This window comes from Oncorhynchus clarkii, chromosome 1 (assembly GCF_045791955.1).
Source record: "Oncorhynchus clarkii lewisi isolate Uvic-CL-2024 chromosome 1, UVic_Ocla_1.0, whole genome shotgun sequence".
Taxonomy (NCBI): Eukaryota; Metazoa; Chordata; class Actinopteri; order Salmoniformes; family Salmonidae; genus Oncorhynchus; species Oncorhynchus clarkii.
In genome coordinates, this window is record NC_092147.1 from 55,408,502 (window position 1) to 55,431,828 (window position 23,327).

A 23,327-nucleotide genomic window follows, 5' to 3' on the forward strand; every position below is an offset into this window, starting at 1 on the left:
GAGAGTTTATTCTTCAGGGTTCTGTTGTCAAGGGTTCACATATGCTTGATTTGCTTAAAAGTACCACATCGGCCCACAAGGTTGCTGATGACAGAAGACCTCCAGGGTGGCTTCAGTTTCTTAAGGCCCTGGCCATCCTCAACATTCCCCTCTCGGGTGTACCCAACTATAAGCTTCGTCAACAGATTTACTCTTTAAAACAAAAACCTTCAACGAGATACAGCATCCCTAAAGATGCCCCAACAACCCCGCATCCCTATGAAATGAATGATAACCCATTTACCCCCCTGAACGCCTCCGGACCTTTCCCTAATCCCGATCTCTCTGGGTGGTTAGACTTTTGAATGACTTTTGAATGACTATGATTAAATTCAATACATTTTATTTAAAAAATAAGCAATTTAAAATGTTTGGCATTCTTGAAACACAAAACACAAATTCTTGATTACACGGTCTTAAAGGATACACATTTGAACACTTTTGATATTTTCGAACAAAACAAGCTACAACGTTATCATTACTTCTTAAATCATCCTTATAAAGAGACATGACATCTTCAAAATAAACTCCCCGGGCTCTTTGGCATAGGTAGAATACACAGTGGTGACCGCATGTAGTGGAAAGGTTATCTTGCACTTGTTTGATGTTGTAGTATATCTTTGAGCAGTTTTTGGTCAAAAATTCTTTAATAGATTTGGGGAAGTGTGAAAAACCGGGGGGAAAGCCATAGGAATAAAAGAAAAGTTGAGATTTTTCTTCCTCCTTCCTCTTCTAATGTCACAGCTAGCCAATGTTCACCCGGCATGTGTTTAGGATGGGTATTGACAATAAACATGGCAGGCCGCTCCGTCCATTTCTCCATAGGTAATTCATCACAAGCCAACACTCCACAAAATTGTTTTCCAATCAGTCGGCTCATGAGCCCTTCCAACTCTTGGGTATTCAATTCTTTGCTCAACGATCCTTAATAATAATCTACTAAAACCTGTCTTCGGCTATTCACTTCCAAGATTGAATCAGAGCATGCATAAACAATCATGCTAACGGTACAGGCTAAAGGTGTATGGAAACGCATTTCCAGCCTGAGGTTACCTGGGGACACCACCGAAAGATTTCCTGAGGTGTCATCATCAGGTGATCAATTGAAAGCATACATTGTGTAACCCTCTGCAAAATCATTTCTGTCAATAGGTAAAGAGAGATCTTTTAGATGCCTCCCGGTAGCCAGGAATAGATTGTAAAATTCTCGCACAGATATGTTGTTATTAAATTGCGGTTGGAAAGCCTTAGCAGGGACCTGACGTCCGTCCTGACACAGAGCTACATACTCTGCATTGAAGTGTTGAAAATTAAATGGGTTTTTATTTAAGCTGCCCATATTGGAGGCGTGATCAACCAAACCACATATCGTGGTAAAGGGCCTAGAAATAGGTTTTCTTGACTGCAGATTCTGCTGCCCACAGGTATGCTAAAGGTTTTCATGGTAATTCTTTGGAGAGGGTAAAGGGCATTTCCTTTCATCAAAGCCTGTGAGTGACCCAGACGAACTGCCGGAGATACAGACACTTTTTTAATAAAAAGCGCGGCCCCCAACACTTTTAAACTAAAGTCCCCGTCCTGTGCAGACATTAGGCAAAACTCATCCTTGGCCCTGGTTAATTTTAGTCTTAAATCAACCGCATTTAAGAGTAAACGTTCTTGAAAGAAAATGTCAGAGTGTATAGGGCCTAGCAGATGAAACTCTCGAGATTCGGCACAGTAGCGAGCGCGTGCCTTCAGTCCTTTGTTTGCACCGGTGGATGGGTCTGTCGATTCCATAGAGCCTCCTGCAGTATCCTTGCTAAACAGCCCGGCGCTGAATTGGGTCTTGAGAGTGTCTTCAGAGTAGTTGAGTAAACACTCCATGATGGCCCTGTATGGGTATGTGGCACTGCTTTGACTGATTAGACGTTCCCCCAAAGTCACATCCACTTGGGAGAAGATGGTGGCCACTGGGTAATTAATGAGACTCACTTTGGCATCGTTTGCAATATTAGTACCATCTCTTTTGGTCACTTTTAGACGCAAATGCACCAATGTGTTGTTGAGGTCCAGATAGTTGTCACCGTGGCCTGGTTTGAAAAACTCTATGGGACCGTTGTCTGTAATGGCAGAGAGTGGGGCTATCTCCACATAACTGGACATCTCTACTGAATGTTGGGTTAACCTGTTGCATCTCTAGGGGCGCTATTTCATTTTTGGATAAAAAACGTTCCCGTTTTAAGCGCGATATTTTGTCATGAAAAGATGCTCGACTATGCATATTCTTGACAGTTTTGGAAAGAAAACACTCTGAAGTTTCAGAATCTGCAAAGATTTTGTCTGTAAGTGCCCCAGAACTCATTCTACAGGCGAAACCAAGATGAAACGTCAAACAGGAAATTAGCAAAATTTCTGAAGCTCTGTTTTCTAATGTCTCCTTATATGGCTGTGAATGCGACAGGAATAAGCTTAGACCTTCTGCCGTTTCCCCAAGATGTCGGCAGCATTGTGACGTATTTGTAGGCATTTTATTGGAAGATTGACCATAAGAGACTACATTTTCCAAGTGTCCGCATGGTGTCCTGCGTCGAAACTGGTGCGCAAAGCCAGGTGCAAGTATTTTTCCATTTGATTGAGAGGAGAAACCATGCTTCCACGAACGATATATCATCGAAGAGATATGTGAAAAACACCTTGAGGATTGATTCTAAACAACGTTTGCCATGTTTTCAGTCGATATTATGGAGTTAATTTGGAAAAAAGTTCGCGTTTTGAGGACTGAATTTTTGTTTTTTTTTGGTAGCCAAATGTGATGTACAAAACGGAGCTATTTCTAATACACAAAGAATCTTTTTGGAAAAACTGAGCATTTGCTATCTAACTGAGAGTCTCCTCATTGAAACATCCGAAGTTCTTCAAAGGTAAATGATTTTATTTGAAGGCTTTTATGTTTTTGTTGAAATGTTGCGTGCTGGATGCTAACGCTAATGCTAACGCTAAATGCTACGCTAGCTAGCTACTTTTACACAAATGATTGTTTTCCTATGGTTGAGAAGCATATTTTGAAAATCTGAGATGACAGTGTTGTTTACAAAAGGCTAAGCTTGAGAGATGGCATATTTATTTCATTTCATTTGCGATTTTCATGAATAGTTAACGTTGCGTTATGGTAATGAGCTTGAGTCTGTATTCACGATCCCGGATCCGGGATGGGGAGATCAGAAAGGTAAGGGGGCTGTGAAAAGATCGAGCTCTGTCTTTATAGCTTCAGAGGACATGCGGTGTAAAAGAGTCATGGTGCTTGTTCTTTTAGAAAATACTTCCGAGTATTCTTTTTACCGTTTTTGGTCCAGACTTCCTCACTTTACCCCGTCTTTGACTAACTGAGTTTCTTTTAACCGTTAACCTCCGTTTTTTTAGGCGCAAGCCTGCGCCTTTTACCCGGAGGTCTCTTTTTTGGTCTTCGAGACAACATCATCAGCCCCGAGCCTTCTTGACGCTCGACATCTGGTGACGCCCTTCTGGTCATAGCATTGGCTACAACCTCACTTACTATATTTTTTGCTGCTGATTTTAAATGCGGCTTGGCTATGCTGAGGCCTCTCTTCATAAACGGTAAAACCATCCTAAAGAGGTTACGAAATATACCTCCTATCCCCGAACCATACATGGTTGGGGAACCATAATAGCCGGGTAACCCATTATCCTTGATCAACATAGTATGAGACATAATGGTTAGGGTCGAGATGTCGATGTTCCATAACCCTTTTAATTTATTTGTATTATGTATATAAAATATATAATACTAATATTATATATGTAGAGAGGTTTTGGTGGGTCTAAAGTGGATTTTTATAATTGTTTTACCATAAGTAAATTCGATGTTTTCGTTCTGATCCGTTTTAAGCTCAACAGGAATGTTTTCAATATATTTCTTGCTTACAGGTACGTAGTGTGGCTTGTCGTAGGTGACAGTGACTATGTCCCCATCCTTTCCGTCTATATGTACCGTTCTCAGGAGTTGCACACAGCTGTCTCTGACCCTTTGATAGGATATTATGTCGGTATACACAAATATGTTGTAAAATCCTGCATGTATATCCGCGGGGAATGGGAATAATTTATCTTTCACATACGTCCATTTATTGGGACCCATCCCCAACATGTAGGCTAAATTACCGCCGGTCTTTATTCCCCAGGCAGAATTTCCTGAGATTTGTACACGTTTATGTATAGGGTTGTACATCAGGAATATTTCCATATTGTTCAGTGATAGGCGTTCATTCAACTCGGAGACGATCCTGTCGACGGTTCTATAGAACCCTTTTTTAACCTTAATAACTTTTTGCAATAAAAATCACGGTCCTTATCTTTGATATTATACCAGCTATGGGGGTATGTAATTTCGCTGAGACCTACTTCCCAGGCCTCTGATAACTCTATAGGCTTTGGAAAATTGGTTGTATAATTAAAACTCTGATTATTACGATATATATGTGCGGACGCATTACTGGAGAGAGTCAGGTAGAAACCGCTGTGTTCCATGATGCACTCCGGTGTACACGCGAATGATGATGTATTTTATCATGCATGGGAGTTTAAATTAACCCCCGATGTCTCTACCACATCCTGCTCTAATACCCAACTGTTGAACTTTTGGGGCCAGTTTTTCCAGCGGACCAGCACCCATTTTTGACCCTTTTCTCTCTTTTGATCTCCTCCACGTGAAACACTTTGTCTTTACCCAACTGTACCTTCTGTAATTCCTTCTCATAAAAAGATCCCTCTATAAGTTCCCCGTCATAATCTTTTAATGTGTAGGGGTATGCGCGGCAGACATTCGGTAACCGTGAACAACTCATCGCTGTAGCCTTGCTCATATTTTTTGTAGAAAATACCCCTCAACTTGGATATACGCACCCCACAATCAAGTCCCCCACGATGAATTTAAAATTAATTTCTTTCTTACGGCGAAGGGGGAACAAACCATACAGATTTTTAAAGACTTGAAAAGAGTTTTCAGAGGAGACCTCGAAGGGTTTCATCCGTATACTCTTATGATAACTATTGTTATACCCCATTACTAAATCTTGAACTATATCGATATATCTATGCGTGTTGTGAGCTGTAAAATAGAGCCACATCCGCTCCTTCAGAGTTCTGTTAAAGCGTTCAACAACTGAAGCTTTCAAATCCGAGCCTGTAGCAAAATGTACTATTTTGTGCTTCTTCATGAGTTTCTGAAAAGTATTATTAAAAAATTATTTTCCGCCATCAGTCTGCACTTTCTTGGGGGCTCCTCCTTCCTTCAAGATAGAGTCAAAGGCCCGGGTCACCTCTGCCCCACTCTTATTTTTTAAGACCCTGACAAAAGCTATTTTAGAGAAAATATCTATAACTGTTAGCATGTAGCGATTTCCATCATTTTTATCTGCAAGGGCCTGCATGTCACATAGATCAGCCTGAAATTGGGACAATGGTTGGGTAGAAAAAACTATATTTCTTGGAAATTGTTTTTTTACGGGTTTATGTAGAGTGTGTGCATCCTGCTCTGATAGCCACTCATTCACTTTAGCATCGCTTAAAGGCTACCTGTTTCTTCGGCTAAAGCTCTCTGTAAACGTTCCTTACCCCCTTAAGGCCCAGGGTTAGAGGGATTATAATAAATGTTTTTCAACATCTGCTCTGCCATCCTTCTTGCCTCTCTGAGGTACAATAACGTTAATGAGTCACTTTCAAATAACGACAGCATTTCATTTTCATTTTTGGGATTTTTATTTTCAAGAAAACATTATGTATTACGTATAAAGACAATTCAGAATTCGTTGCAGGATACATGTCCCCGTTTTCTCAATGATCACATCATGCAACACCCTGTATATTTGGTTTAGATTAACAGGCTTGTGTCGCTGAATTTTTAAAACACACACATCCACTATATAAGTATATAAACAACATATATGATACATGTTACAATTAAATGGTGTTTCAAACAAATAAAGTAAAATCTTAGACAAAGTTGTTTCTAGTTCTTCAGAATCATCCCCAAGACGGGATACCAATTGTGTCCATTGTAGACTCTCGCCCGCATGTCGTACATGATTCATGATTTTTTCCATTTTCAGCACACCCTCTACATTAGTCCAGGAATTGTGGGTTGTGTAGAACGATACATTGTTCACTTTATTTTCAATAATTTGATGCATAACATTTGTAAGTTCTTTTAAAAGAAAAATTGTATTTATTCATCGTATACACATAGTTAGTTACCCATTGCTTTACATCTAAATAACGAAATGTCACTCGGTCTCTTGGGGTTTATTGAGCCAGAAAGTCATCACATCAGCCACCACAGTTTCCCTGTATTTGTTATAGTCCACCAGGGATTTCTTTGAGTTTCTCGTGGATGTAGATCGCCTCCTTCAGTTCATGTAGGAAAGCCTCGGTTACCCCGTAAACTCTGGGGATAGACGGCACAAGGCCCATTGGCTCCAGGGCTCTGACCAGCGATGGTATAAACCTGCAGGACCAAAGTCTTTTCACCAGCGCCTCAAAATGGTTGAAGAAGTAGTATCTTGGGAGGTCGTATAGGCATGGATGCCTGCGCTGGCTGGGGTGATTAATCTCACAACCGATGCATTTTTCTCGTATATATTCTCCAATCACCACGTCTAAAAGCGTGGCTACAGAGGCCTTGATGGTGTCCACAAAAATATTACTGACCACCCCATCAAACACTTCCTCAGGCTGTGTACATGTAGGGGGTGTCGCGGGTCTTGCCAGGGGGGAGTAGAATGTTGGGCTGCGAGGCATACAATCCTTAGGGTCAGGCCCCCATGACGTTTCGGAGTTCTGGTATGCGGTAGGAATATCCATGGTTAATGCGTAAGTGAAGAACTGTAGGTTTTAAGGACCCTCCTTTTATTGTTGGACCAGCCCTCGGGGTATCAGGGCGTGGTTAACGCAGCCGCGTACTTAGTTTTCTTTGTGGGGTCACCCTTCTGACGATGTACCTTCTTGGGGCTCCTTTGAATCATAATCCTCGCGATTCGTATATATTATGCACTTCTTTAGCCGAACAATGCTCTGTCGCTGTTGGCTCTGTACAAACAGAGCGTCCAACAACTCCAACATTTTCAATTCCATTAAATCCAAACTTTTAAAAGGAATAAGCATGCGCAACCTAAAATCCCTAACCAAGCCTCCATCACGAATGTTTTGGTTGCAGATTTCCTCGGTGCTGATATAGAACTCCACGCAGCCACATGGAAGTCCATTCTTTCTTTATATTTTCACCCTGTGAAATACTCTTCCTGAGGAGTCAGGGGTACCTTCCCAACGGGTCTCGTAGCCTGTGAACAAGCTATACCCCTTGGTGATAAGTCTCAGTTCGGGACACAAAACCTGGCGAAAAACCGTCCAGTCTTCAACCCCATAGTCCACTCCTAATGTCTGGTCGGTATATTCTTCTCCTTCGGCTACCGTATAGAGGATCACTCTACAGGCCAAGTAATCAAACAGATACCACCATTGCTGTCCATTAGACATCAGCACTTGATCGTTCAGCGCAGTTGCGGGCGGTATCTGGGTTCTATACACACTTAGAAACCGCTTTTTTGGACCATCGTATATATACTTTGCCCTTTCTCTATGTTTCAGCCGCGATCCTACTTCCGTTGTTACAGTCATCACAGCTTTGCCACTGATCGCAAAATCCATGTTTAAAAATCTTGTTTACTGTTCTGGGATTGCACGCCTTGTTCTGGACATGTATTTATAATGCGTATGCCCCAGCCAATACCCCGGACATTCCTGCTTCATCAGATAACAACAATAAAACTGGGGGTGGGGGCCATACACGTTCAGGGGTATACGCCATTGAAGCGATTCTTAGGGCCATCAGATCACTTCGTCCGCAGACCAGTTCTTCCAACGCATATCCGGGTAGACTTGAAGCACTCAGGGCCTGTTCAATTTGACACAGCGCAAGTCTTATTTTAAGCCATTCTCTCATCCTTAGTGCAGGAGAAAACCTCTCGGGTTCTGCTCGATAAAGGGGTTTGGGGCCACTGTCTGTGAATATCTTAACCGTACATTCCTCAGGTTGGAATATGTAAGACGTATGTCCCTCACTCGTACCCAAAACTCCTTTAAAACATTCTGGAGCCTCACGCAAAACATCCTCCAGGCTTTTGTCATTGGGTTCATGACATGAGCTGCAGAGCACCCCGAGAATTGGCCTAGGGGACATATTTTTATGTTTAATATTCTGGGCTTTATTTAAAAAATCGCATGCCTTGTTCTGCACATTTATTTATAATGCGTATGCCACAGCCAATACCTCGGACATTCCTGCTTCATCAGATAACAACCATAAGGGCATTGAAACTGGGGGTGGGGGCCATACACGTTCAAAAGTTCAAACACTGAACCCCCCCCCCCAGTTCAACCAGGTCCCTAGACATCAATCAGCATGACTACTTCAAAGGATGCAATATAGATATAAAATAACACACCCTCTAACACGTGACCACAGGAACAGGATGGCCTGGCCGGAGGCCCATATTTGGACATGTACACATCATCATGGACACAGGGTCATAAATCAAAACTTTGACCCGTGCCGTCTACTTTATTCTCTCTTGTAACCTATTTCAGAAGAATAGAATAGCATATTCTGAGTGGTCCTTATGTTAGGCCTTGATCTGGCTATGACATATGGCTGTGGGCTACACTAGTTAATTTAGCAGGCAAGATTTGCCATTTCCGTGGCATTATTTTAAATTATTTTTTTAGTAGAATAAAAAACATGAGCTGTAAATAAATTAGTTTGCGTAGAATTGCTGACTAACTGGGAATAAACTATAAACTATCAAAATAAAAAGAGTCGAACACTCCATATATAAACTCCCAGTAATTTAATGGGTATTTACCAATGTGTTGGCATCACTGTGCTTTCTTCACAGGGATGCCGAAACATTGGCAAATACCCAATAAATTACTGGGAGTTTAAATTATTTTATAGTAACAACAATACAATTGAACATAGCTGAATAAAATATAAAGGATATTTTCCCCAAACGTTTTCCAGAGGGAGTGTGCACATGCGTCTATCGTTTTGAGCGGTTAATAACGTGATCATTTGAAACAGGTCCTACTTTAAGCTTAATTTAGAATTATTTATGCAACTTTAGTTGTGATACACACCTTAAGCTATATGATTTGATTTGTAATACATTCTAAGGCTGCATGATGCGACTAATGAGGATCTGAAAAAAGTTGCAAGCACTTGATAATATTCTCATCCATCAGACTATTCTAAATGACATATATTAATATATGTGTGGAATCATTTTTAATTTAGAATGTCCTACAAAAAAAAACGTCATCCCTTGCCTGGTCTCGAATAGCGAATGGAGGAAGCGCTTCCTGAGGTTACATTTTTAATATGACAGGTATGATACACCAGTTATAAAGCTTCATAACGTGCTTCATTTTAAGAATTGAGGGATAAAAATAGCAGCACGAGAAAGCTGGGATCCTATTTTAAATAGTGGTCAGTCAAAAGTCTGTTTTCACACGCGATTGCGCAATTACTGGGCTTATATAAGAACTAGGCTCTGTACGCTATGAGCTCTCCAACCCTGTTCCAGGGGTCCTACAGTAGGACTACAGGCTACACTTAGAGTTATTTGGCCACTTTAGTTGTGATACAAACCTTATCAAAACATATATGCCTATGGCCTAGGCTACGTGCGACTATGATTTGAAAAACTGGCAAAAAATGCATTCTCTGTTTCTTGCTTTAAACTGCACACGCTGGGCATCACTCACAAGTTCTCAAATTATTCTTGCCTTTACATATACTAAATAATATATGTGTGAAATTTATTTTGGTTTGGAATGGGCCATTATCATGCACCCTTCGGAACAGGGAAAAAAATAAGTAATCTGTATGCACTTGAGTAGCATATGGAGGACGCTTCTCCTGCGGTTAATTTTCATGACCGCCATGTAGTCTTCTCCAGTTGTAAAGCAGAGCAATAAAAATAAATATAGTAGGCCAGGCCGAGCCTATAGAAAGCTTATGGGATCCTCTTTTTAATAGTGGCCATCAAAACACTGTTTTCTCACACAATTGCATAGCATAGCCTATATAAATGTTGCGCAACATGTCTAGTTACTGTGGCAGTAATATGGTCACGGTGGAGTTTTACAAGAGAGTGAGGACAGAGTTTTAGGAGCAGTGTGGGAACTCTGGCAAACAGGGACTCTTTTCTGAAGCAATTCCGGGGGTGTTTGAATTGGCTGCAGAGATGGGCTTCCAGTGAAAATCTGATGTACTGTATATTGTAGAAGTAGTAGTACGATAAGAATAGATAAACTAATATCCAGGCTAGCAAATTGGTAGGTATAATTTGATAAGTGTATGTTATTGTCTATTTTATATCACAAAAAAATATATATATTTGAAAGAAAGAAAGGAAATAATCAGCCTTTTTTGAGTGAGATTTGAGTGTGTTGTTGAGTTCTGAGAATATGAAATATACTTATGTCACTGTGGGAGAGAGGGTAATGTATGACATTTATATTATGCCAGGATATGTTATTGTTATTAAGGTTCTGTCTAGCAACAGAGATGCATTGGCTGTTCAGATGTGTAGGAGGAGCCTCAGGAGGAAGGGTTAAATATCAGTGCTTGTGTGAAATGTCATTGTCGTTGTCTAATGCAGCTGTATTGATCCTCTGGGAAGAATTAAACTTTCATAGTGTCCGTTGAGTTTTTTACTCTGAGAATTAGAACCTAACCGTGTGCTACTTATAAGAAGATATTTGAAAATACTTTCAAATACACAGAAAATAATAAATATAATTAAATAATGTATGCATGTATTTGAACCCAGGTCTGGTGTGTGTGTGTTCACATCTGTGTATGCAAGTTTGGTGTGACTTTAGTTCGAATATACAGTAAGCTGTTGAAGACTACACAATGTGTGTGTGACTGTGTGTGTGTGTGTGTGTTGTACCAGTAGAGGGGTCCTCTAGTCTGAGGTAGTCCCCTCGGGGCAGGTGTAGCAGCTGGTAGATGACCTGTCCATTAGGGCCTTTGTCTGGGTCCACGGCTGACACCGACAGCAGAGTGGTGCCTGGCTGAGCCCCTTCCAGAATCTTCTCTGAGAAGTTGGCCACTCCAAAGGGTCTGAACCGCGGGGCGTTGTCATTCACATCCAGCACGTTCACTGTCAGTCTCGCTGTCAATGGTTGAGAGGCAATTGAGAGGGTTAGTATTGTGAAGAGACAGAGAAAATATTAGAGTCGATGTCCGAACCACCGTAGAAATCTAATTAGCATAATACTAATAAAAAAACATAAAAATCAGTCTGTTTAAGCTAGAGATTTGAGTTTTTTTGCATGGGCTGCATCTCAATTGGCAGAGCTACAGCGGCTTTTTCCAGACTAGGAGACATCCCAAAAATCGGTCTTGTCACAGAAACGTCTGTGGCGTCCGAACGATTTGACAAACATACTAATATGAACCCTCTATGGAAAGATGACTCTCACAATAGTGTTCACTGTTTTGCTCTATGACTGAAGGTGGTAATGCCGATGTGCCAACTTCTGTCAGTAACTTCCGAATGGTTTGGGCTATACACTAACATGAAAGGTGAGACTCTCATGAACACATACAGTACATGTCGAATGTTTTGTCTACGATTCTAAAAAACCTCACAAGACTCGTCTGAAAGTAACCCGGTACCAGTTTAAAATAACTACTGTACATGTGACCCGATTCAGGAAACTAGGCGTATGTCACAAGTCACTACTTCACAGGAGAGCCTTTTGAACGTAAAAAAATATGTTTTATCAAAATGCATTTTTTGGCCTTCTCGAACATGTGAACTTTCATGTGCCTTAATATCAAACTTGTATGTCATCTGTAAATACGAATACAATTGTTAAATTATGAGCGTAGTTGGTTTAGCCACAGAGAAAGCCAGCAACCTTCCCACTAGCCATGGTTGGCTGAGATAATGAGTAGGCTGGACATGCGGAGAGATGAGTTTGGATTGGTCTGCGGTGTTGCATCTATTGTCTATAAAATGAGCTGCTCGTAATGTGTAGATAATCCTTTCTACTGCAGTTTTTTTTTAAATATATAACGTTACCATTGGAGAACTGCAAATATGTTGCTACTGCTCTCAATAACATTGCTGCCCTGAATTTATCAGGCGCTATCGACAAAGGTCAGTACTTTCTGGACGACAATCGTGCCATGCAATGCTGATTCTCTCTCACTCATTTTGAAATCAGTGGAACACAACGGGCCAAACAAGGTGTCTTATAAAAGGGGTTGCAGTCTGCCGTGAAGCATTCATCCATGTACACAGGTAAGAATCTAGCTACAGATTCAGATATTATACGTTTCTAATTTTGTCAGAAAGTTGTTTTCATTGCAAGCTAAAGCTAGCTGTTAACTAGCCACCTAGAGTTCGATGGCTGGCTTGCTGACTAACATTGAACCTAACATTATTTGGTTAACTTTAGCTTGCTATGACAATCGGTTTGTATTGCTAGTAAAGTTACTCTATGGATTGGGATTATAGCTAACGATAACATGACATGTCTAAACAAAAGACCCCAAGTTAAAGCTTGCTGTTAGCTAGCTAACATTAGCTGAGGTTAGGTGGCTGGCTTGCTAGCTAACATTAACTTATGTATATGAAGTGTGTGTAACGTTAGTGATGTTTTCTCAGAATGCCATTTTGCATTGCTAGTTATAGCCTAATGATAGCTAGTTAGCTAGTAATCATTGAACCTATTGGTTAACTTTAGTTAACCAACTATGACAATCCGTTTGTATTGCTAGTTAAAGCTTGCTGTTATCTAGCCAGATGACGTTATATGGCTGGCTAGCTACAGTATCTAACATTACCCGTATCAACTGTGTGCAGTGATGTTATCTCAGAATGCCATTTAGCATCTATTGTATAATAATGCTAAAATATTTGTATCTGGAATTTGTCTTTCAGCATCAATCAGTAGATTGACTCAGGCATGACTCTAATCCATCAGTCATACAGTAATCAAAAAGAGAGCTGGCCCAAGCAAGCAAAGGCAGCAGCGCAGTCATCAACTACATGCACTATTTCTTCACCAACTACGAAGTTGGGAAAACACGTGTGGAATTGTGAAAACTGAATTGTGAAAACTGCAGTGGCCAAAACAAGAACAAGTTTGTGCTCTGGTATTTTGCCTGGACCTTCACTTCCTGATCACAGGCCACATCATGATTGCTGGTGCTTCGGCCTCATCATGAAGCGCTTCAGAAAGACCAGAGTGAACACTTTGTCTGAGATTGATGGTGTTATGAAGGACAGCACTGGGGTTAACATCCCACAGCTGGTTGGACTGAAGGATGATACGGTGCTGGTGGAAAGTTATGGCTTGGCAACAACACCTAACTTCGTAATTCAGGCTGCTGACACAGATCAAGCAGTACCAGCACTTCAGGTAAAACATTATTTTCATTGTATGAGCTTATTCTTATCTAAACTTGGGAGGTGAATTGATGTTGTGGAGGGTTGTCTTTAGATTTTTTTGTTGTTGTTTTTCCCTGTTTTACAGCTTCAATGCTCTGGAGCCTGATGTTGTCACCAAAGAGAGTTCGGACTGTCTGGACCAGGTTTCAGCTGCTGTGCAATGCTCTCATCCTTCCTCCCATAGATGGCCTGCCTGTAAAAGCACCACCGGGACTGGACACAGCTAAACAAACTATATTTTTGACAAGATCAGGGAGTTTTGCAACAAAGAGGCTATGGACATCACATGCCCTGTACCAAAGTCAAGAGCAGGACAGAAACAGGCTCTCCGAATATAGATTCCCTTCCACGTTCATGCGTGGTTTGGACGGACCAGTCATCAGCACTATCTGCAGTGCCTCTATTCACATGACTCTCTCCTAACACTACATTGTTGCTACTATTTTTATTTTATCCTGCTGCTCAGCCACTTTACCTCTGATTGTATGCCTTGTCTATCACTGATATCGTTATTGATATTTTTGTTGTACATATTGTATATTTGATTTATATTGACACTGTTTCTGAAATTGCTACTATGCAAGTAACCATTTGGCTGTACCGTTTACACCTTCCGCCCATAACTGTAAGGCTCTCCCGAGGGTAGTGAGGCCTGCGCAACGCATCACCGGGGGCAAACGACCTACCCTCCAGGACACTTACACCACCCAATGTCACAAGAAGGCCAAAAAGATCATAAAGGACAACAAGCACCCGAGCCACTGCCTGTTCACCCCGCTATCATCCAGAATGCAAGGTCAGTACAGGTGCATCAAAGCTGGGACCGAGAGACTGAAAAACAGCTTCTATCTCAAGGCCATCAGACTGTTAAACAGCCATCACTAACATTGCATGGCTGCTGCCAACATACTGACTCAAAGCCACTTCAATAATGGAAAGATTGATGTAATAAATGTATAACTAGCCACTTTAAACAATGCCACTTCATATAATGTTTACATACCCTACATTACTCATCTCATATGTATATACTGTACTCTATACCATCTACTGCATCTTGCCATCTTGATGTAATGTATCACTAGCTACTTTAAACAATGCCACATTTATGTTTACATACCCTACATTATTCATCTCATATGTATATACTGTACTCTATACCATCCACTGCATCTTGCCTATGTCGTTCTATACCATCACTCATTCGTGTATATATATTTTTACATTTTTTTATATATATATTTTTTTTATGTACAAATTATTATTCATTCCTTTACACTTGTGTGTATAAAGTAGTTGTTGTGAAATTGTTAGGTTAGATTACTCGTTGGATATTACTGCATTGTCGGAACTAGAAGCACAAGCATTTCGCTACACTCGCATTAACATCTGCTAACCATGTGTATGTGACAAATCAAATTTGATTTGATTTAGAGACCATGCACTTAGCAAGACTTAGCAAAATATTGATATGTGTGGCCGTAACATGATTTTGTGACATACCACAACAATATCGTGTAACCGTATTAAGTGTCCACCACATAAATATATGGAGCATGCATCTGTTTATGTATAGTACAGTGCCTTGTAAAAGTATTCATCCCCCTTGGTGTTTTTCCTATTTTGTTGCATTACAACCTGTATGTATTACAAAATGTATTTTTATTTGGATGTCATGTAATGGACATACACAACATAGTCCAAGTTTTGGAGAAGTACAGATCGGGGTTGAGTTATAAAAAAATATCCAAAGCTTTGATCATCCCACAGAGCACCATTATTTAAAAAAAAGTAAAGAATATGGCACCATAACAAACACGCCAAGAGAGGGCGGGAACCCACCAAAAAGTCACAGACCAGGCAAGGAGGGCATTTAAACAGAGAGGCAACGAAAATACTAAAGATAACCCTGAAGGAGTTGAAAAGATCCACAGCGGAGATTGGAGTATCGGTCCACAGGACCACTTTAAGCCGTACACTCCACAGAGCTGGCATTTACGGAAGAGTGGCCAGAAAAAAGCCATGCCTAAAGAAAACATAAGCAAGCACATTTGGTGTTCATCAAAAGGCATGTTGGAGACTCCCCAAACATATAGAAGAAGGTATTCTGGTCAGATGAGACTAAAATTGAGCTTTTTGACCATAATGGAAAACGCTATGTCTGGCGCAAACCCAACACCTCTCATTACCCTGAGAACACCATCCCCACAGTGAAGCATGGTGGTGGCAGCATCATGCTGTGGGGATGTTTTTCATCGGCAGGGACTGGGAAACTGGTCAGAATTGAAGGAATGATGGATTGAGCTAAATACAGGTAAATTCTTGTGGGAATGACTCAATCCAACTGAGAATCTGTGGTATGACTTAAAGAGTGCTGTACACCAGCGGAACCCATCCAACCTGAAGGAGCTGGAGCAGTTTTGCTTTGAAGAATGGGAAAAAAAACCCAGTGGTGCTGAAATGATTTATACTTTTACTCAAGTATGACAATGTAGTACTTTTTCCACCACTGGATGTGGCTGGGGGTTATAGGATTTATTTCCCATGACCCATCAATTTAGACAAGTGTGTCTGGGTAAGTGTCATCTAATATCTATAACATATTTTTATCTGGACACTTTCTGTTTACCTGGAATTGTTCCTCACTGTAGGCTACTACAACTTTTAGTTAATCTTTACTACACTACTCACTGTTTAGCACATGACCTCAAATGTGAATCCTTAAAGAGATGGGTGGGGCTGGCTTAATAGGGTGTGGACAATGCTGAAAGGGTGTAGACAAAGGAGAGCTCTCCAGTAGGTACCAAAACATTCAAAGGCCCTTTTCTCAAAAGTGAGTTTAAAAGTTTAATCAACTTTCAAAGCAGAATTACTTTCCCATTGTTCCTCAAAAATGCAATGTATGATATACCATTTGTTAGCTCTGAGTCTCTACTTATTATCCAACGTAAAAAAAAATCAAATTTCAGATTTTGCTACATAAGACCGATTTGAGCTGGTCAGTCACATATATGGAAATACTTTAGTACCAAAAAAGGGGTTAAACAAGGGTAAAAAAAACAACACTCCTGAGCATGCTTAAATCTCTCAGATATAGGACAGATACTTCAAAACATACTTCTAATCTGTTTTTCATGTATGTTTCTACGGGCTAATAGCATTAAGGCCAAATTCAATGTTTCATCCATTTGCTTTTTACTTTATACCTAGAGGAGTCCTAAAATTAAAAATCAAATAGCTAAATGATTCTTGGTATGACTATGGCTGAGGCGGTCACAAAATGTTGGTGATTGTCAAGCAAATAACTTTCGGTCTAACGGTAATTGACCGTTAATTGACGTAAACACATTTAGCATCTCCTGGCTTCCACACATAGCCTACAAGCCACTGATGCAGACCTTTGGAACATATTAACTCAGCAAAAAAATAAACGTCCCTGTCTTTAATAGATCATTCGTAAAAATCCAAATAACTTCACAGATCTTAATTCTAAAGGGTTTAAACACTGTTTCCCATTGTCATGATGTTGGCCTGTTGGGGGAGTTTTATGACCCCCATAAATACCTTTCCCCTTTTCTCTCTCTCTACTTTTTAGAGTTGACTCTTATAAAGCCTTTGTAACATAGAGAGTCTGGTAACATCAAAAGGTGGGAAACGGAACCATATTTCGGTAATCCAACCAGTTGAAAATATGAGTTGGTACTTAATGAATATGATCCCAGATCATTTGTTTTCTGAGACATACATTACTACTAATGGACAGGATGACAAACTGTATCTTGGAAAGTCTACACATTCTAGTTATCAGATTCACATGGAATTGTTGTGCAATTTAAATGTTTAAATATGAAACTATTTGTGAAAATATTAAATGTAATTTTAGCTTCTAAAGGAGAGAATTGGTTGTCATAGAGTAAACTCTGCTCACTCAGAGGACCCGCCCAAGTGAACTATGAAACACGCCCTTCTCTTCACCACTATATAAACCCGTTGCCGAAAATTCTACTTTCTGTTCCGAGGACGTGAGGACGACGGTCCTACGTTAAAAGGGCTCAGATAATAACCTAACGAAATTAGCATCGTGTTCAATGTGAAGGTGACGATCGACACGCTGAAAGGATTAATTTTGACTATACCAGCCAGAATATAGCACAAGCTTAAAGTATGGCAACTTGACATGAACTTTGAACTCTTAATCACTCCAGAAGTGATACCTCCTAGCTGTTGAGTTAGCACCAGCCGCTGTAAACGTGGGCAAGGAAAGGACGGATGACGTATCCCGTCTAACACACACAACGATACTACAACGTATCCTGTTTCCCACCAGAGACATTCTTCAGAGGACAGGAGATCCATGCTGGACAACCCGGCCTTCCATCTACGACCAATCTACCGGAGCACAGCTCAGAGTAAATATTTATTGCATTTTCCTTTTTCAAATGGGCGGTTATTTAGAATGCATAAGATACTGTATTTACGATAGCATAGCTGCCTACGGCCCGATAGAGACACAACATATTTTTGTTCCTCAGTCTTCCCGCTCTTTCATTCAAAACCCAACCCCCTTTCTTTGTGTAACCAGTCGTCATATCTGTTCCGCCCGCTAGGGACGTTTTCCTTTATGACATAATTTGTAATCAATGTATGATCCATTCTGTGTAGATGTAAATCTGATAACAACAACAGCACGAGTTTACACCAGGAACGCACAATCCCTCCATCAGTGCTCAGACTGTCCGCAATAGGCTGAGAGAGGCTAGACTGAGGGCTTGTAGGCCTGTTGTAGGCAGGTCCTCACCAGACATCACTGGCAAGAACGTCGCCTATGGGCACAGACCCACCGTCGCTGGACAAGACAGGACTGGCAAAAAGTGCTCTTCACTGACAAGTTGCGGTTTTGTCTCACCAGGGGTGATGGTCGGATTCGCGTTTATCGTCGAAAGAATAAGCGTTACACCGTACTCTGGAGTGGGATCGATTTGGAGGTGGAGGGTCCGTCATGGTCTGGGGCGTTGTGTCACAGCATCATCGGACTGAGCTTGTTGTCATCGCAGGCAATCTCAACGCTGTGCGTTACAGGGAAGACATACTACTCCCTCATGTGGTACCCTTCTTGCAGGCTAATCCTGACATGACCCTCCAGCATGACAATGACACCAGCCATACTGCTCGTTCTGTGCGTGATTTCCTGCAAGACAGGAATGTCAGGTCTGGGACCTGTTGGATCGGAGGATGAGGGCTAGGTCCATTCCCCCCAGAAATGTCCGGGAACTTGCAGGTGCCTTGGTGGAAGAGTGGGGTAACATCTTACAGCAAGAACTGGTAAATGTGGTGTAGGCCATGAGGAGGAGATGCACTGCAGTACTTAATGCAGCTGGTGGCCACACCAGATACTGACTGTTACTTTTGATTTTGACCCCCACTTTGTTCAGGGACACATTATTCTATTGCTGTTGGTCACATGTCTGTGGAACTTGTTCAGTTTATGTCTCAGTTGTTGAATCATGTTATGTTCATACAAATATTTACGCATGTTAAGGATGCTGAAAATAAACGCAGTTGACAGTGAGAGGATGTATCTTTTTTTGCTGAGTTTATATTTTAAAAAGTCTAATAAATCCATGTAATATAGCCAACACTTTCACAATGAAGACATGTTTTATTTTAGACAGGTCTACAGAAACATGATATGAAGAAAATGTAGTCTATTTCAGAAGAACAGAATAGCAAACTGAGTTGTCCTTATGTTAGGTCATGATCTGGCTATGCCAAATGGCTGTGGGTTACACTAGTTCATTTAGCAGAGAAGATGTGCTTAGAATTCCGTGGCATTATTTTATAGTATGAATAATACAATCGAACAACGCTGAAAAAAATATAAGGTATATTTTCTCCAAACGATGAGGGAGTTCGCATATGCGGCTATTCTGTGTTGAGTGGATAACAAATAAATAAGAACTCCTATATGCTTAATTTAGTGTTATTAATGTAACTTTAGTTGTTCGACAAACATTGGGCTACATGTTTTATAATACATTGTAAGTCTGCATGAGCTCTGCTTTGTTTTTTTTTGCGCAGGCTGTACACACTTTATCAGTCTTTCAATCACAATTTGACAAGCAATTGATAATGCCTAGAATTTCATGGCGGCATCCCCTTCGTGTGGCCTTAATGCACACTAAAAAAATGTTTTACGCAAAATCAGAACATTTAGCTTTAAATGTTGATATACTATTAGGATATTTCTTCCCATTATTAGCACAGCAATGCGCACAAGGAATTAGGCTAGAAGCTAAAATGTTCCATTAGTGGGAAAACTCCATTAGCAACAATTATAAAGGTGAAATGTATCTTCCCCAAACTTGAAGCGCAGCCGCTGGTTATGTATGCCAGTTAGGCTCCACACTCCTTGTAAAGTGGATTAATGAGCTTAATTTTAAGAAGTTATTTGGCCACTTTAGTTGCGATACCAACCTTATCAAAACAAATAGGCGTATGGAATAGGCTACATGAGGTGTGCGACTATGATTCATAAAAGGTCGCGCAAAAAAAGGCATTGTTTCTTGCCTTATGCTGGGCATCATTCACAAGTGATAATATATCATTCACAAGTGAAAAATTGTCACCCATCAGACTATTCTTGATTTAATCTTGTCTTTACATATACTAAATAATATGTGTGAAATTTGTTTTGATTTAGAATGTAACATTATCATGCAGATGTCTCGAAACAGGGGCATAGGAAAAAATACATGTCATATACAGTTGAAGTCGGAAGTTCACATACACCTTTGACAAATACATTTAAACTCAGTTTTTCACAATTCCTGACATTTAATCCTAGTAAAAATTCCCTGTCTTATGTCAGTTAGGATCACCACTTTATTTTAAGAATGTGAAATGTCAGAATAATAGCAGAGAGAATAATTTATTTCAGATATTATTTCTTTCATCACATTCCCAGTGGGTCAGAAGTTTACATACACTCAATTAGTATTTGGTAGCATTGCCTTTAAATTGTTTAACTTGGGTCAAATGTTTTGTGTAGCCTTCCACAAGCTTCCCACAATAAGTTGGGTGAATTTTGGCCCATTCCTCCTGACAGAGCTGGTGTAACGCTTTTTCAGTTCTGCCCACAAATCTTCTATAGGATTGAGGTCAGGGCTTTGTGATGGCCACTCCAATACCTTGACTTTGTTGTCCTTAAGCCATTTTGCCACAACTTTGGAAGTATACTTGGGGTAATTGTCCATTTGCAAGACCCATTTTCGACCAAGCTTTAACTTCCTGACTGATGTCTTGTGGTGTTGCTTCAATATATCCACATAATTGTTCTCCCTCATGATGTCATATATTTTGTGAAGTGCACCAGTCTTTTTTATGGTAGTTTTGGAGCAGTGGCTTCTTCCTTGCTGAGCAGCCTTTCAGGTTATGTCGATATAGAACTCGTTTTACTGTGGATATAGATACTTTTGTACCTGTTTCCTCCAGCATCTTCACAAAGTCTGTTGCTGCTGTTTGTTTTAGATTCCGTCTCTCACAGTTGAAGTGTACCTATGATAAAAATGACAGACCTCTACATTCTTTGTAAGTTGGAAAACCTGCAAAACCGGCAGTGTATCAAATACTTGTTCTCCCCACTGTAGGTTGGATGGGCTGAAGGTTGGGATGTGGAATTGGAGACAGGTGGGAGTGGAGTTGCTGGGCGGGGATAGAATGACGGTCAAAGATAAAAGTAAAAAAATAAAGTCAAAATAAAAAGTATGTTTGAATAACACAGAGGGGCAGTGTTGTAACAGCTAATGCCTGTTTGCCTGAGGATTATGCCGCACAGGTGTTTGTACACATGCATATACACAGACTCTCATTCAAGTGAGAGTCTTGGTGGTGGGGTCTCGGATAGTTGAGGGGCAGCTCTTTGGAAACTGAGGGGGTATCTTAGAGGGCTGGTGGCCTGGCGGTTGGGAGCTTGGTCTGGTGGCTGATGGGTCGCTGGTTCGGTGGCTGATGGGTCGCTGGTTCGGGTCCCCGTTTTTCACCTTGTGGGAGATCTGTCGACGTGCCCTTGAGCAGGGCGTTGACCCTGGTTGCTTCTGCAGATCGCTCTGGATGGGAGTCTGTTAGATGACTGAATGTGATGTAGATGGTGAGCGGCTTCACTGCAAGTAGATTGTATGTTTTATAGACGCATTGTATGATAAACCGAGAGCAAATGGCAGCCAAAGAGCTGAGCCACAGATCTCAGAGATATACTACAGAAAGTAACTTTGATTGTAAACTACATCAAACCACATCCACTGTGCACACGCCTGTTCGCAAAGTTATCTGGAGATATGGAATCAGAGCATGATAATGTTCTATTTCACACCGAGGCTTGGTGGTTATCGCGGGTGAATGTTGGAAAGATTTTTCGCATTGAGAGAGGAACTGTTGTCAATCACAATGGATGTATAAAAAAACCAGCATCAAACCCACCCATCTCATCAGTGGTGGTGAGATAAAATACATTATGCCAGACTAATTTGCAATTGACTGTCATATCCCCACATTAAAAGTATGTGTAATACTGTTAGAATGTTTTTCAATTGACTGCCATAGCCCAAAATAAAGATGTTAACATTGGCTGTTAATTACATAATTGTTTTCACATGGTTGGGGTCACGAGACCAAAAAAGTTTGAGAAGCATTGCTTTCAACCTAATTTGAGAGGATTGTAGTGTTGAGCTGCACTAAATCATTTCCTAACAACTTCTGTTGGTTTAACAAAGTGTTGAATCTTGAGGGCCATATAGGGCCACAAAACGGTGATAAAATAACAAACAAAAGTAGGGTGATTTTAGATGACGCCTCACCATTAGGTACGCTGACTGACATGTCGATGACATCACTGGCGTTGTCATGCACCGACACAAGGATCTCAAATGTGGCCACCAGCTCTCTGTTGAGTGGGTTATGCACAAACACAGCACCTGTGGGAACACACGCACATATACACACACACACACATACAGGTCACATATACACACAATTATGCACAAGTACATACACACGTACAGGCAGACACACTCCCACACGCATGCACGCACATACACACACTTACTTGTACTGCATAAACATATTTACACAACATCCACAGAATCTGACAGGCAACTAAGTAAAGTACAATACTAAACATTATCTACTGTGTATGTTGACTACTAACCCGTGTGGAAATCGATGCCGAAAGACTCTTGCAGCCCATCTACAGGGTTATTCCCATCATCCTTGGCCTCCACAGAGATGATGTAATATTCCAGCCGGGGTCGTAGGTCATGATCTTCGGCGGCGAGCGTAGCCACCACCACGCCTGGCGGCGTAGACTCGTTTACATTGATAGTCGTCACGGGTTCAATGAAACGCGGTCGTGAGTCGTTGACATCATCCAGGATGACCGACAGGGTGGCAGTGCCCGACAACGAGGGCGTGCCACGGTCTGTAGCCAAGATGACCAGGCGGTAGGAGCCACGCTCCTCACGGTCGAGGATGGCGTTGCCCACCAGAATGGCTCCGGACAGGGAGTCGACTATGAAGCGGTCCTGCGCGCCACTTTCCAGCCGGTAGAGCAGCCAGGCGTTAGAGCCTGAATCAGCGTCACTAGCAGACAGCTGGGTCACCACCACACCTAAAACAGAGAGAGAGGAAACAGGACACAGGGGTAAGGATAGAACACAAGGGCCAGGTTTCCCAGACATAGATTAAGCCTAGTCCTGCACAAAAAATTATGTT

At 41.1% G+C, this 23,327-nt stretch overlaps 1 protein-coding gene across 1 annotated transcript in view; it reads right to left on the bottom strand.

The window, feature by feature from the left end:
- LOC139409029 (cadherin-related 23) overlaps positions 1-23,327 on the bottom strand; it is a 611,517-nt gene that overhangs the window by 76,300 nt on the left and 511,890 nt on the right. The window contains exons 45-47 of the mRNA XM_071153685.1: positions 22,765-23,223; positions 22,415-22,531; positions 11,049-11,273 (exon numbers count right to left, since the gene is read on the bottom strand). Of these exons, the coding sequence (XP_071009786.1) occupies positions 11,049-11,273; positions 22,415-22,531; positions 22,765-23,223 (801 nt within the window). The remainder of the gene's footprint in view (positions 1-11,048; positions 11,274-22,414; positions 22,532-22,764; positions 23,224-23,327) is intronic.